At 38.8% G+C, this 14,738-nt stretch overlaps 1 protein-coding gene across 1 annotated transcript in view; it reads right to left on the reverse strand.

Annotated features, from left to right (window-relative positions):
- Positions 1 to 2,107: 2,107 nt before the first annotated feature.
- LOC133878479 (plant UBX domain-containing protein 7) overlaps positions 2,108 to 14,738 on the reverse strand; it is a 29,176-nt gene continuing 16,545 nt past the window's right edge. The window contains exons 5-10 of the mRNA XM_062317038.1: positions 8,029 to 8,106; positions 7,872 to 7,940; positions 4,052 to 4,195; positions 3,783 to 3,885; positions 2,770 to 3,029; positions 2,108 to 2,483 (exon numbers count right to left, since the gene is read on the reverse strand). Of these exons, the coding sequence (XP_062173022.1) occupies positions 2,319 to 2,483; positions 2,770 to 3,029; positions 3,783 to 3,885; positions 4,052 to 4,195; positions 7,872 to 7,940; positions 8,029 to 8,106 (819 nt within the window). The 3' untranslated portion in view covers positions 2,108 to 2,318. The remainder of the gene's footprint in view (positions 2,484 to 2,769; positions 3,030 to 3,782; positions 3,886 to 4,051; positions 4,196 to 7,871; positions 7,941 to 8,028; positions 8,107 to 14,738) is intronic.

Genomic DNA, 14,738 nt, shown 5'->3' on the forward strand with positions numbered 1-14,738 from the left:
AATTATCAATACACAAGTTGTTGTTATTGTAAACATATGGTAGATTTGTAATGGTTAGCTCATTGTGAAAACCCAGAGAGTTTTATACTACTGAATTGGTGAATTCATAATTTCACCTATGCGAACATGGTTACCACCATGATCGTGTAGATGTTGATGTTTTGTCTACAAGTACCGCAACTGTCGATGAGGACCTTGTGGCATTGTACTTGGGATACTACGACTAAGGCTCTTTGCATTTGGTCGTAAGTGTGTCGGACTTGAGGATAGTTCATATTTTGTGTAAATTTTTGTATATGGCTTGTGTCGCATGTGACACCTACTTTGTATTGTCATTCTTTTGATGTAATTAGTGTTTTTATTAGGCCTTAATCAGATAGACATATGTATGGCTCTGATGTTGTAATTAACATTGTTGGTTTTAAGATATTAGTTTCTGCTACATAAATGTTTATTTTTTATGTATCATGTACATATTATGGGATGTGTACAATGAGTTGGCTTAATGACTAATCGTCATGCCACTGTGGTGATTTTTTTTTTTTTTAAAAAAAAAGGTTGTCACAAAGACAATAAAAAGAAGGGTTAAATACTCCAAAGGTACCTGTTATTAAGGCTGAAATCAAAAAGCCGCATCGGTTTCAAAAAGTATCACATGTGGTACCTATCGTTAATGAAAAAACTCAATTAGTACTTTCGACTAGGTATCGCCCTTTTTTTTTACGGTCATACACGTCACCATGCTTAAAATGTTGATACTGTCCTAATTGGCACATATTAAAAGCCAACTCAGATTATCATCCTACATAGCGGTGTATCACAGGTGATACCCATGCTTTTAGTATCAAGTAAGAAGAAGAAATTTTTAAAAAATTACTGAAACTTTTTATAAAAAAATTTTCAAAATACCCTTATATTTTTTTTATTAAAAAAAAATAGAAAATTTTTCAAAGATTTAGGAATGTGTATTTTTTCAAATTCCGTTAAATTCTAACCAACAGTTAAATCTTTAAAAAAAAAAAAAAAAAAAAAAAAAAAAAAAAAAAAAAAAAAAAAAAAAAAAACTGAGGGGCATTTTGAAAATTTTGATAGGATTTTACGAAAAAAATTCTAATGGAGAGTTGAAATTGAAAAAGATTGAAAGATTGATACTCTAAATTGACACTTTTTAAAAATTGATATACTAATTATAAAAGTGATGAAAGATCAAGGGGTTACATGTGAAGTTTTTCCTAAAAATTAGGAGTATAGAGAGTGACTCGACCACTCTTGTTTGGCCACGTTTGGCCTAGAGGGTGGCCAAAGGGCCAACACCATTGTTTTTGTTTTTGTTTTTTGTTTTTTGTTTTTTTTTCCTTTTTGACATTTTAGGGTGGCCAAATCAACCCCAACAACCATGGGCTGGGTTCGACCACCTTAGACTCGCCTATTTGAGGTGACCGAACCAACCCCCCACGAGCCTTGACAAGGGCCAACATTCATTTATTTCATTTTATTTTTTTGCGTTAGCCTTTTGAGCGTTGCCAGACCACCCAATCACGAGTGGCTATACTCACCCTCATACCAAACGTTGGTGGCTCAAGGCACTTGGGGTTAGTTTCATACCCACTCCAATTTTTTCTTAATTTTTTTTTTGGTTAAAAAGATTATTCAAACTTTTTTTTTTTTTTTTTCATCCTACATGGCAATAAAAGCATGGTAATCACCTATGATACACCATTACAACAATCAGGGCAAGTGTAGACATTTTAAGCGTAGTGGCATGACGATCGTAAAAATAGACGAAACCTAGACCGAAGTATCAAGTGAATTTTCTCATTAATGACATGTACCACTTGTTATACTTTTTGAAACCGATGTGGTTAGAGAGAGAGAGAGAGACAAGTGTAAACATTTTAAGCGTAGTGACGTGAACGATCAAAAAAAAAAAAAAGACAAAACCTAGACCGAAGTACCAAGTGGGTTTTCTCATTAACGACATGTACCACTTGTTATACTTTTTGAAACCGATGTGGTGAGAGAGAGCATAGCATGGACACCAAGAGATGTATGTCCACTACATAAAGAGCACTTACATAATTACGCTTGAGAGAGAGAGAGAGAGAGATCATAGCAAGAGATGCATGTCCCCTACATAAAGAGCATTTACATAATTACGCTTCAAGTCTGTTTAAGCTTACCATCATTTTAAATTGACTCCCTACTTGGGAGTTACAAAAAGCAAAGAAAGCAAGCAAATAAATTAAGAACCACAACTCTTCAATGCACAATTCTACCAGTTGAAGGAACTCCACAAACAGTCCCCAAGAAGACGTTCTTCAGTCCCAAGTAACTGAGATCATAGAATTGGCCAACCCCGACTCCGCAAAGGTTGATTGGCTATCATAATCCAGAGACTTTGATGCTCCTGGGATTGCTTGTGTCAAGCGAAATTGCCTTGTCTCAGCTTCTTCTAGTTGATAATAGCAAAACGACCACAGCAGCTGCAAAACAAAATTACCATATGTGAGTATAATTTTTAAGTCTCTTTCCATGATGATAGCAAGCTGCCATGACGAGGTCAAGAGAGAATTCAGTGTCCATTCAATAGGAATGTTGAATAAGCTCTAACAAAATCACACCCAATACCAATCAGAAAGGGGGAAAATGTTACTGGATAAGATGCCATAGTAACTATTGAAGTGGTGGACCATCCAGTAGATTGAAAACAGAAGATGCAGACCAATTAATTTGTAGAACTGGGTAATAAAATGAATAATGCAACATAACCTGTACTGGATCAGTGCGGAAGAAATTTCGCTGGACTCTGCGTCCATCCGGAAGACGGAATCCAACCCTGCAAAGGAGGTTCCTGTCACCCTTGGGTTCTTCAGGTAGAGGTGGATATGTCGGCTTCTTAGTAGAGAATGTTTCTTCCTCCCCAGCAACAGTTTCATCTTTGTCTTTAGTAGCCACCCCACTTGAGTCTTTAATGCTTTCCATAGAAGCTGCCACTGCTCGTAGCATTTCCTCATCTTCATTTGTTTCATCTACAATCACCATCACATTATAGGTTGAATCAGGGAAGAAACCCAACGCATTACAAGAAGAAATTTCTCGATCGGAATCTGTCTACAAGACAACACCGTTAAGGGCGAGACACAAAATTTTACTTTAATCTAATCTTACTTAATTTTAGAGATCAATTCTATTTTTTTGATTTTCTGGTAATATTGGTCCATGTAGTTTTATTTAAGTCCTATTAGTTAATTGAGTTATTAGTATTTAGTTTTATGTTTTATTCAATTTTCAAGAATTAAGGGATATTTCTGTAATTCAAAAATCCCAAACTCAATTCGAATAGGGTTGTTAGTCTATTTAAGTGTGCTTTATACTCCAATGAAGGCAGATTTTGATGAAATGAAAAATATGTGGATTGATTCTCCTTTCTCTCTTTCTATCCCCATAGCTTCTTTTTTTCACCGTGTGATTTATGTAGGTTCTGCATCACTTACAAGCTAATCGTAAGCGAAAACTTAAAAGAAAGAATGTAATGCACTAGAAATCTGCCAAAGAATATGTCATCAATACATCAAAACATCTAAGTCTTGAAATTATCCCGTACTAATCTGATTACCCCATTGCACACTTTCCATTGGGTGAAGCTCATCTACAACTTGGATTTAAGAAAATTAGGCCACAATAAGATTGAGGACTACACTAGCAATTTTCTCATCAGTTTATCAATTGTCCATTTGATCTTCTATAAGATTAAATATATCAGAGAACTGAAACCCAAGTACCTTTACTTTTTTGTCGAGAAGTCAAAGAACTTTCTCTTGGACGTTTGTTAGACAGAGTTATGTGATGATCCTTTGGGCCACCATCCATGAAAGGTAACAGATCCTACAGTTGAAAGGATAGGTTTTAAGATCAGTGAAGCGTCATAAATCAATATTGGGTGCAAGTTTATGCTATAAATATAACAGCTTTAGCCCCTTTTTCCAAATGAGACAAATCTAATGAAGTCAAGCTGCTGAAACAAAAGAATACACACTGCTGTAACACAAACCTCCAGCAATCGCTCAGGTTGAACCATTCCACACCAGGAGCGCATTTTCTGACCAGTTATGGGGTCAATGACAAGCACTACAGGAATGGAATCCAATTTATAATATGTGCAAACCTTTCTGCCTTCAGTTGTATCATCATACACCTAATTTGTAAAACAAGATCTGAGCGATTAAGTACAAAATCACAGTATTTTACCATAAACAAAAGATACTGAACCAAAATTTCCAAGTATATTGTAAACAGCACGCAAAAGCAGCAGCAAACATTCTCACAACCATTGAATCAGTTAAAAACTTATCATGGAGGTCATGCATATTTGAGCCATCTTAAGTACACTAGAATCAAGTAGTAGCTCATCCAATGGAAACCAACACAACTGAATTGTGCAATTATCAATATCTCCACTTTAATGCTAACCAAAAGCCTTAAAATTGGCCAAAGTTGACCTACCCACCCAAACTGCCATTCCCCAAAGTTCTTTTACCTGCAGGCATTGAATGTACCGTCCTAAAAGATACATGAAGCCATCTAGTCGATTCCAACTCTGAAGAGCCCCTAACAAGATCCTTTTGCCTAAAAGTTCAGCATATTAGCTAAGTAATTTATTTTTGCGTAGTTTTGAAATGAATTGTGTTTAAAAATTTATTCAACATTGAAACAAACTCTTGGTTGCTCCCAATCCTCTATAGGCGCGTCCCGACATTTCTTGTTTGTCTATTGGCTTACATGATATCGGAGTTCTAGTTTCTCATTTTGGCTCTTTTAGATGGGGTATGCGAGTTGGTTTTACGTTGAAACTAAGTCATTTGAGTTTTCATTTGAGGATGGAGCATCGGTCCTGCGGGTTTTTGAGAGAAGTAGGGGCTCAATTCGTTCAGTCCTCGGTAAAGTAGCAGTGATTTGGATATTGGCTACTATGGAGCCTCTGCCTCAAGCAGAGGGCGAGAAAGAGTTCATGAAGTCCTCTAGGTTGGGGAGCAAAGAATTTACTGTTCAATGTTTTGCAAACAAATTTGGTTGCTTGTTTGCAGTCGCAGAGTACAAAGGAGGGGGACGGAGAGGCTTGGTGGTCATCTTGGAAGGCAAAGGGGTAAGGGTTGGTTGGGCTTTGCTCAAGAATTGCGAAAATTTCTAGCCTTTTTCCAGATGCTGTTCAGTAGTAGTGACAGAGCAAAGCAAGAAGGGGAAGCATTTCATGTTTATCCATTGCAAAGTATGGTAGTGCGACCACCGGTGACCATGGGCGCGCTGAACAAAGCAGCTCTCAAGAGATCATACAAGGAGGCTTTGGTTGGGCCAGGGAAGAGTACGACAACCATGTCGCTACAATCTCAAAGGTACAAAGTGCTAACAGTCAGGGATGTCGTCTAGATGTAAATCCCATAATTCCATCTTGCAGAGGGTACGAGCAACTCAAGGGTTGTCAAAGAAGCCAATTGTCGTAGAGCGCCCAAATGCTTTTTAGGCCAGCTCAGTTCTCTTATCCCGATGTTTCCAAAAATCTTTGATACGCCTTTCCTAGTAAGAAGTAATGGGAAAGTAGATTGGGAAATCTAGGGTTCAATATCCCTTATGTTGAAGAAAGGGGCACTACTAAGGAAAGGACTCTAAGAGACTGACTTGTGATCTAAAGAAAGTCTATTTAAGATACTCTTTCAGCTTCAGAGTCCACATGGAGCGTTTGAGAGACGAATTAAAAGGGCATATTAATCCTGTGGATGTGGGCTTGGATTTTTCTGGGTCGAAGCCATTGGCTTGGAATTTTGTGGCCTTGAAGACCGTGAGACAACAGTGGTGGAATTAAAGCATTTTTTCTCAATACCCTTTACCATTGGACGGATAACATCGGTTGTTTTAAGTTTTCTAGCTTTCATGATTTTCTAGATTTTTTATCGTTTTTTGGTTAGGTGTTTCTCTTGCATACTTCTTATGTACTTGAATTGCACCTTTAAGCTTTTTAATGAATTCCATTTACTTTTAAAAAAAGCATACTCATTAGAGTTGACCCAAGAGTAAACCATTAACTATTCAAAGGTTTTTCTTCCTTCTACATTCTAACTCTTGACATCCCTCTCATAGCCTAATAATATCCTTCCTAATAACTGGCTCAAACAGTAATTCTTTGTGCACTTAGGCTGACACAGATGATAAGATGAAGACATTAATGTTACTGAAAGTATAAGGTTTGCACCGTCTTATCTATTTGGCTATGGGAAGCAAGTTAAGAAGGGAACACATCGATGCTACAATCTAAGACATAAGGTGCAGGATCTCTTGGACAAAGAACAGTTGAAGTTTGGAATCTATTCAACTCTCGCACACCTACTCTTCCCCGTTTTTCTTTCATCGTAATGCTTGATCCATAGTCTCCAAATGGAAACAAAAAGAGTTTCTCCCACTAATCATATCTGTAGGAAGAAAAATCAAAGTTCTCCAAAATCAAAGACTTTTTAGGGTTTGTTTGATTAAAACTTTGAGACGGTGTTTTTTGCTTTTTAGTTGTGAAGTGATACAACGGTGAAAGTAGTTTTGAGTGTTTTATGTGTTGAGTAGTATTAACACAACTCCAATAACAACTACAACTCAAGACTCCAAATCCACTTATGAGTCTTGTGCGGCACTACATAATCCAAAGACTATTGAGTAGAGGTCTAATCCTATCCGGAGTCCTAATCTGAAGATAGAGTTCTAATCTGAAGAGAGAGTTCTAAGATAAATTGTATTCTAGTTATTTGAGAGCTAGAGAAGTCCTAGATCAATTATGTATAGGAGTCCTTGTATATGTTTATCTCTTGTAATACTCCTATATATATTCAATGAAAGCTCATCTATAGAGCACGGTTTTACAGCCTAATACATTAGTTCTATCAAGTAGTTTGTTAATGATTTTGCTTTTTTACTAAAAAAACAAAAAAGTTGTCCTAAGAGTGTTACCAAACAGCCCTTAATGTTTTCTAAAATTCCGTGTATCCATCCAACCGTTTTACCAAGTGAGGCAAAGCTAAGGACCCATGACTTCTTTTAATGCTTTTGCTTAACATTCTAAGCTTTTTAATGGAATCGCAACTCTTAAAGATGCTAATCAATTCATTTCAATTATTTAATCCACTAAATGAAATAATTTAAAAAGAGGAATGCTAGACATCCAAACACTTTTTTTAAGAATTTGGTTCCAACCTGATGTGTCACAATCTTATGAGATCTATCATTTTGGAAAATGAGTCACAATCTCATAGGATTGTGACATATCAGGTTGGAACCAAATTCTGGAAAAAAGTGTTGTGATGTCAAGCATTTCTCATTTAAAAATCAGTACAGTTATCATAAAAACTGGCCTCCACCTAGAAAAAGACATTCCAAGCAAACCTGGCAGGGCTTTTTAACAAATCACCCAAACAAGAGGATCACATCAGAAACCATGTCAAACAGAACATCCTTTATAAACTAATTTAAAGATCAAATATATTTGGGAAGGCTAGAAACAGCATTTAACAAAAATTTATTAAGTTATGCTGGAAGTGTTTGGAATCGTTGCGGCAACAGTACAAAATATCATAGCATTTCTTAAATAAAAAATAAGTGAAAAGAAGCACACATACGGACACTAAAATCAAACCCCAAGAGATAGCTCAATCAACTGGAGACCAAGCCTCATAAAGCAGAGGTCACTAGTCCGAATATCTCATTCTTTGTCCCCTTGGGGCCAATTACTATAAATTAAAAATTAAAAATTAAAATAATAATAATAATAATAAAAAAAAAAAAAAAAAAAAAAAAAAAAAAAGGGACAATGAAGGCTATGAAGGCATCATACGGACCTGCCAGAAAATAAAATTGGTACCAATAGTTTGAGAAACAGCTTCATTTGCCCATGTATCCCGATTAAGCTTCACAAAGCAATACAATAATATCAAATGAGTATGCTGACAAAAAAAACAATAATAACAAAGACAAACTAAAGTATTTAAAAACTACCATATGAGAGCTGAACTCCTTGGTTGATTGCAAGTTAACAAGGAGCCATTTGTCCTGGACAGAAGCAGCATCTTTTGCCTGCCTTTGCAGATAAGTGTAAAGAAAAGCAAAGTAGTAAAAGCACTGATTTGAAACTCAGTCTCAAATTTATTAATGTTCTATTTCAAGTCCTGATAGGGCAGTAAACAAATCAGAAAGATTCCCCATAGATATGAGATGATAAGAAGCTTATAAGCAATTAGCTTAAGAGTCGAAAGAAATAAAAATACATGAAAATGAAGCAACATTACGTCAAGAGACTGTAAATAGAAAATGTTTTTTGATAAATTACAGCATGACACAAGCATAATAGACAGCAGTGTAGAGTGTAGCCTAATGCCAACTTGACGTCGAGCAGAACTAAGATTGTTCTGATAGCATATGATAGCAGCAGAAACTATGAATTAAAGATGGAAAAGGGATTTCAGGAAGAGAAAAAAACACACATGCATAAAATAAATCCACCCTAAAGTCAATTTTCTACTGCATCACAACTTTTCAGCAACCTTTCTAGTCATAGAAGATGAGTTCGTTATACACATAAACCCAGAAAAAATAAATAAATCCTGTTTTTTGTTGAATGAAAGAGCAGTAACTTGAATAATAGTTTTTTTATATATATAAGATTTCATTAAAAACCAAAGGGCGCACACAAGTACACAAGAAGTATACAAGAAAAACACTGAACCAGAAAAAGAAAATAGATAATAATAATAATAATAAAGTCCTGAAAACAATCATAAACATTTATCCAAGAATGTCTTTAGCTCCGCCACCTTCCTTTCACCGTCTTCAAAGCTCCGATCATTTCTTTCTCCCCAAATGCACCACATCAAATAGAGCGGAATTACCAAACTTCCTTCTCCACATAGTTTCATCAAGATTTCCATCAAGATTTCCAGGACCTTAGAAACTTGTTTCAGGAGGCGGGAAAATTGGACATGAATGGGAACGATACGCTCGACGAGACAGAAATAGTTCCTCCAGCGATCGACTCCTTAGAGTTTGAAAAGCTCCATTTAGTTTCTGAGAAGATAGAAGCGGAGTATGGCGGGAAAAATCAAGAACGCTTTGGTGAAGGAGGCGATACCCATAGTTCTTGCAGGGAAGGCCAATCCCAAGAAAAAATTAGGAACGGAGAAGCAGAGTGTGACGAGAAAAGTCAAGAACGCAATAAAGATAGTTCTTGCGGGGGAGGAGACAACCAAGAAAAAATCAAGAATAGAACAGAGGGGTGTGATCAGAAATATCAAGAAAACAAGACCGACTTGTTGACACAAGAAGAAAATTCTAGTGGCCAAGATACTTCAGGTCCACTTAAAGAAGAAGTGGCACTTCATCACCAAATCAGAGATATTCCAAAGGACTTCAGGCATCAAGGTGTGGACAGCAACGAGAATAAAAGTATTGCTGTAATTCTTCCCTATCAACCGTCTGACGAATTGTCCCAACCAGGTCAGGTAGAGTGGTGTAACACAAATGTCTTCTTTTTGGGGGGCGGCCGCTGGGTTTTTGATCCAGGAGGAGAAAGAGCACCACGCGAAAGTCTGTTGGTCGACACGTACATACATCAGAAGCCGTTTGTAATCAGCTCAAAAGCTAGAGAATGTCTTTGCGTTCGTTGCAGAAGTTCACCTTTTGGTTGCAAGTTTAATCTTTGGGTTGCTATTGCATATGGCCGGTTAGTTGACTGCGAGAAGAACCTAGAAGTTGAAAATGGAAAGATAAGAAAAAGAAAGAAGACCCTAGAAGCTGTGACGTGGCATCTTGAAGACTTCAGACAACTTACACGTTAAAGAAAGAGGTTGCTTTAAACACCTTAAAGCAACTTTAAAAATGGGGTACTGCGTTTTATGCTTTTCCGGGATACGTTTAAGGGCAATAATGGGCTTACATTGTTTTTTTTTCTTTTTTTTCAACCTGCACCTTGAGGGCAAGGTACTTTAAAGGGGTGGGTAATGTAACAGGTCCTTAGTAGCCGGAGGGGCTGAATTGTAATAAGTGAAATAGTAGGATGGTTAGTTAGTCACTTGATTAGTTGAACGTAGTGATTAGAATGTAGTTAATTAGTTGTTATGTTAGTTAAGTCTGGAGTTGTATAAATAAAGAAGGGAAGGCTGAGAGAATTATTCGGATAGTAATTGGTTCTTTCGAACTTTGGAGGCTCTTGACACCTCGAATGTCAAGGTTGTGGAGACTAACCATCTTGAATCGGCTCTTTAATAAAAGTACATTCTTTCATCTTCAATTCTTCTTCTTTCTTCCTCATTTTCCCTTATTTTTTGTATTAAAGTCTTAGGAGAGTAACAGGTGATGAGATCTCTCACCTAACTAGGCATGACCTACTAAATCGAAAATAGAGTACTATAAGGATCTTACCTAAAGATGGTGACTAGGCAACCAAGCAAAGAAGGCCACTTTTCACTCCACCAAATACACCTCAAAGGGAAGGGATTGCTATGGTAAGGGATTAGGACATTATAGAACGATTTTACATCAAACAACCATTTCTTGGAGGGGTCCCAACAAAGCTTGTCGACACCGTCCTGTTTCAACTTAATGGAGTACAATTGATCGAAAAATGAGGAGAAGAATTCCAACTCCCAAGCATGTGCCGCTCTAACAAAATTAACATTCCACTAACTAGAGCCATTAGAGAATTGAAGACGAGCAGACGTAGAAGCATCCCTAAGTCAAACAATGGTATACAATCTTGGAGTTGTCACCCACCTTTTTCTTTTGATAAGTAAGAAACCAATCTCATTAAAAGCGTAAGGCGCCCCTTAGTACATTAGGAGTGTACAAAGGAAATACCTAAATAGAACGAGAAAAGCGAATAAGAAAATCATCAAAACTAAATGACAAAGGGTGCACACAAGACGTAGTCAAAAGGTACAAAGTATGGTAAAACGAGAATAAAATCTCCTCCAAGGTACTTTCCCAATCCTCAAAACTCCTATTATTTCTTTAACTCCATAGACACCAAAAGAGGCAAATAGGAGCCATTTTTCCACACCGCAGCACTCCTTGGCCTTACAGAGGACCATCAACAAGCAAGAAAGTCGATAACCCATTTGGGCATAACCCAAGACACCCCGAAACAATTGAAGAAAGTACCCACAAAGTAGAAGCCACGTCGCAGTAAAGAAGACGATGATCCACGGACTCTCCAGTCTTCTTGCACATATAGCATTTGTTTATCACAATAACATGTCGCTTCCTGAAATTGTCCAGGGTAAGGATCTTACCAAGCGTTGCTGACCACATAATGAAAGCCGCCCTTGAAGGAGCCTAAGTGCGCCAAACACTTTTTCAGGGAAGCGACTTCCTCCTGAGCAAGCCAAGGAGTAAAAGGACTTGACCTTGAACAAACCATTTTTGGAGCAGATCCACCACAACTTGTCTTCGCTACCTCTACGCACTTTAAATGAATAAAGTGCTTGGAGAAAGGAAGCAAAAACATCAAACCCCAATCGTGAGCGTCCCTAGTAAAGCTCACTTTCTACTTATTGGAATCGCCCAAAAACTCCAAATTATCCACAACAGAGGCGTCCTTCACACAAGCAATACCAAATAAGGCTAGAAAAGCTACCTTAAGAGTCATGTCCCCACACCACAAATCATGCCAAAAGTTGATCTTGCTACCATCCCCCACAACAAATTCAATGTATCCACCCCAAAGGCTCCTGTCAGCTCATAGGTTTACTGTATTTGGAGTCCACCAGTACCCTCCACACATCTCTCTCAATCCCATGGCGCCACAACCATTTACCTAGTAGAGTGCGATTGAACATCCTTAAATTTTTTATCCCCAACCCTCCCTCAGATATCAGAGAGCAAACCTTGGCCCAGCTAACAAGGTGATATTTAAAATCTTTGCCTAACCCTCCCTATAGAAAGTCTCGTTGGAGGTTCTCAATTCAATTGGCCACGCTAGCAAGAAAGTAGGGAAGAGGACAAAAAGTATGTGGGTAGATTGGAAAGGGTACTCTTGATAAAGGTAGCCCTGTCACCCTTAAACAAATACAACCTTTTCCAACTGGCCAACCGGCGCTCCATCTTTTCGACAATGCTATCCCAAACAGACTTTGACTTGTAACTCACCCCTAGCGGCATACCAAGATACTTCAAAGGTAAAGAAGAAGTCTCATAGCCCAAGATGTCAGCCAACTCAGCCACATTGTCCACGTCGCCCACAGAAAGCAAGACTGATTTGGCTAGGTTAACCTTTAAGCCAGAAATAGCTTAAAAGCATAATAAGAGGCCACGCAGATAGCGAAGATGGTTAGAGTTGGCTTCACAAAAAACCAAAGTATTATCTGCGAACAACAAGTGTGAGATATTAACCAAGTGTGAGCCTAGATCGCATAGAAAAGCCTGAAAGACAACCACTATCAACAGTAGAAAAGCCTAAAAGGCCCCTTTTAAACTTACCTCTAGCATGGAAGTCATGAAAGACATTCATGATGTCTCCTTTTAAAACATCCCAGCAAGCTTGGAAGAACACCATAGAGTAACCGTCAGGGCCCAACGCCTTGTGACCAATCATCGCTTTCACTACCTCCCAAACCTTTCCTTCCTCAAACTCTCTCTCTTCAACCAATTAGCCTCAACCTCACCAATTGAGAAGAAAGGTCGTCCAACATAGGTCGCCAACTGAATTGCTAGGTATACAAATTACTATAAAATTGGACAATGTTCTCGCTAATCTCCACTTGGTCAGTAGAAATTGTACCATCAACTACAAAGAATCAAAGGAGTTCTTTCTTCTATTGAAGTTGACCATTTTGTGAAAAAATTGTGCTTTGTCACCCTCCCTTAAGCACAAAAGCCCTAGATTTCTGCATCCAACTCACCTTCTCCATGAGAGTGGATCTGTCCACCTCACTTAACACCTTTGACTTCTTCACTCTCTCCTGGTCACATAAGGCCCTCTCTTCTTCAACGATTCAAGACTTCGTAACTCTCCAAGTAATCAAATTAAAGAGCCATAACTCATGTAACATAATTACTACAGTTTCTAATAAGAATGAAGAACTAAAATAATAGACCAAATAATTAAACAATAGCAAGCCAAAATTCATGTGACAAATAACAAAGACCCCAATACAAAAGAGAGCAAGACGAAAGGAAGAGGAAACAAAAAGACTATTATACTTGAACAATTTTCATTCTACTCAAAACTCTTCTTGTCCACTACTCGTCTTTTTTTCTTTCGGTACCTAATCATGTTCATCCATCATCGACTAATCTAGTCCAACAATTCTCATTTAAGATCTACAGCACTAAAGGTAGTGTGAAAATGAAGAAACTAGTACTCCCACCATCCCTAAATAATTTTCTACCTAGACAATGCATAGTTTTAAGCAACTAAAATTAAGCTTTCCCATCTTTTGGTCATTATAAAATCCAATTTACCATTTCTTGGAAATAATCTTGCTCGGCTCGGCCCACATCGAGAGCTACAAGCCCACCTTAGCTCATGGGTCCTCTTAAGTATAAATCATCTCTCAAAGGCCCTTTCAAAAGGTTTTGGGCCCCAAGGGCCGGACCGGCCCATAAAGAACCGTGGGCCACAAGCCGGTGACTCCTGGATAGGCCCAAGCCCGGGAACACACAACAGGCGGCCCATCTTGGGCTCAGGTTCATTTGGCGGCGTCGAAAGCATGAAGCAACTGCAACAATGCAGAAAGAATAACAGGCACCTAGATGCTCCCTATAGTGTAGGGGCGACGATATTCCCCTTTGCGATGAAGGGACGCCGGAATACCCTTGCCACTGCAGGGAAATGATAGCAGGAATTGTTCAGAAGGCTGCCCCCGGGGTCAATCGACTCATTTGAGGGACTGGGCAAAGAATTCTTGGGACAATTCATGGCGGCCCGGATGCGCAAGAAGCCCTCAAGGTACTTGCTCACAATACAATAGAAGAGCGGAGAGACTTTTAAAGATTTTGTGGCCCGCTTCAATGAGAAAAAGATGGCCGTGAAGGATCCGATCGACGATACGGTCTACGCAGCCCTCTAGCAGGGGTTGTCACTAGAGGGACCACTGATGAAGAAGTTGGTCAGGAAACAGTCGGCTACCTTGCATGGACTGATGGACAAAATGGAAGAATTCATCAACCAGGACGAGACCCTCAAGGCAATGATCAGCGCGAGGAGGCCTCAAGAATCAGCCCCGGAGAATAAGGAAGCAAAGAAAGCCAGTAAGGAGGAGCCGAAGCCAATCGAAAGATTTGCATACTATAACTTTACTCCCATCAACGCGAGAGTAGCCGAGGATCTCGTCGTGATAAAGGGGTACTTGAAATTTCGTTGGCCTCCAAAGATGATTAGGACACCCTCTTCCCGTAACAAAGACAAGTACTATGAGTACCATGAAGCGACGGGCTACACTACCGAGGGCTGTATAGCTCTAAGAATGTTGATAGAGAAGTTCATTGTGAACGAGAAGTTGATCAGATTCGTAGGAGAGCAGAGGGCCCAGCAAGCGAATGATCGACCCAGAGACCACCGCCCACAGAACTATGAGGCTTGGGAATACCTGCCTAGGGATAGGCAACCTCGAGATGACTGTCCGTGAGACCCTCCCCGGCACCATGACAAGGTGGGGGGGGAGGGGGATGAAGCCCATCCAAACCTCAGAGAGTGGAGAGATGATCGCCATCGG

This window comes from Alnus glutinosa, chromosome 1 (assembly GCF_958979055.1).
Source record: "Alnus glutinosa chromosome 1, dhAlnGlut1.1, whole genome shotgun sequence".
NCBI classification, from domain to species: domain Eukaryota; kingdom Viridiplantae; phylum Streptophyta; class Magnoliopsida; order Fagales; family Betulaceae; genus Alnus; species Alnus glutinosa.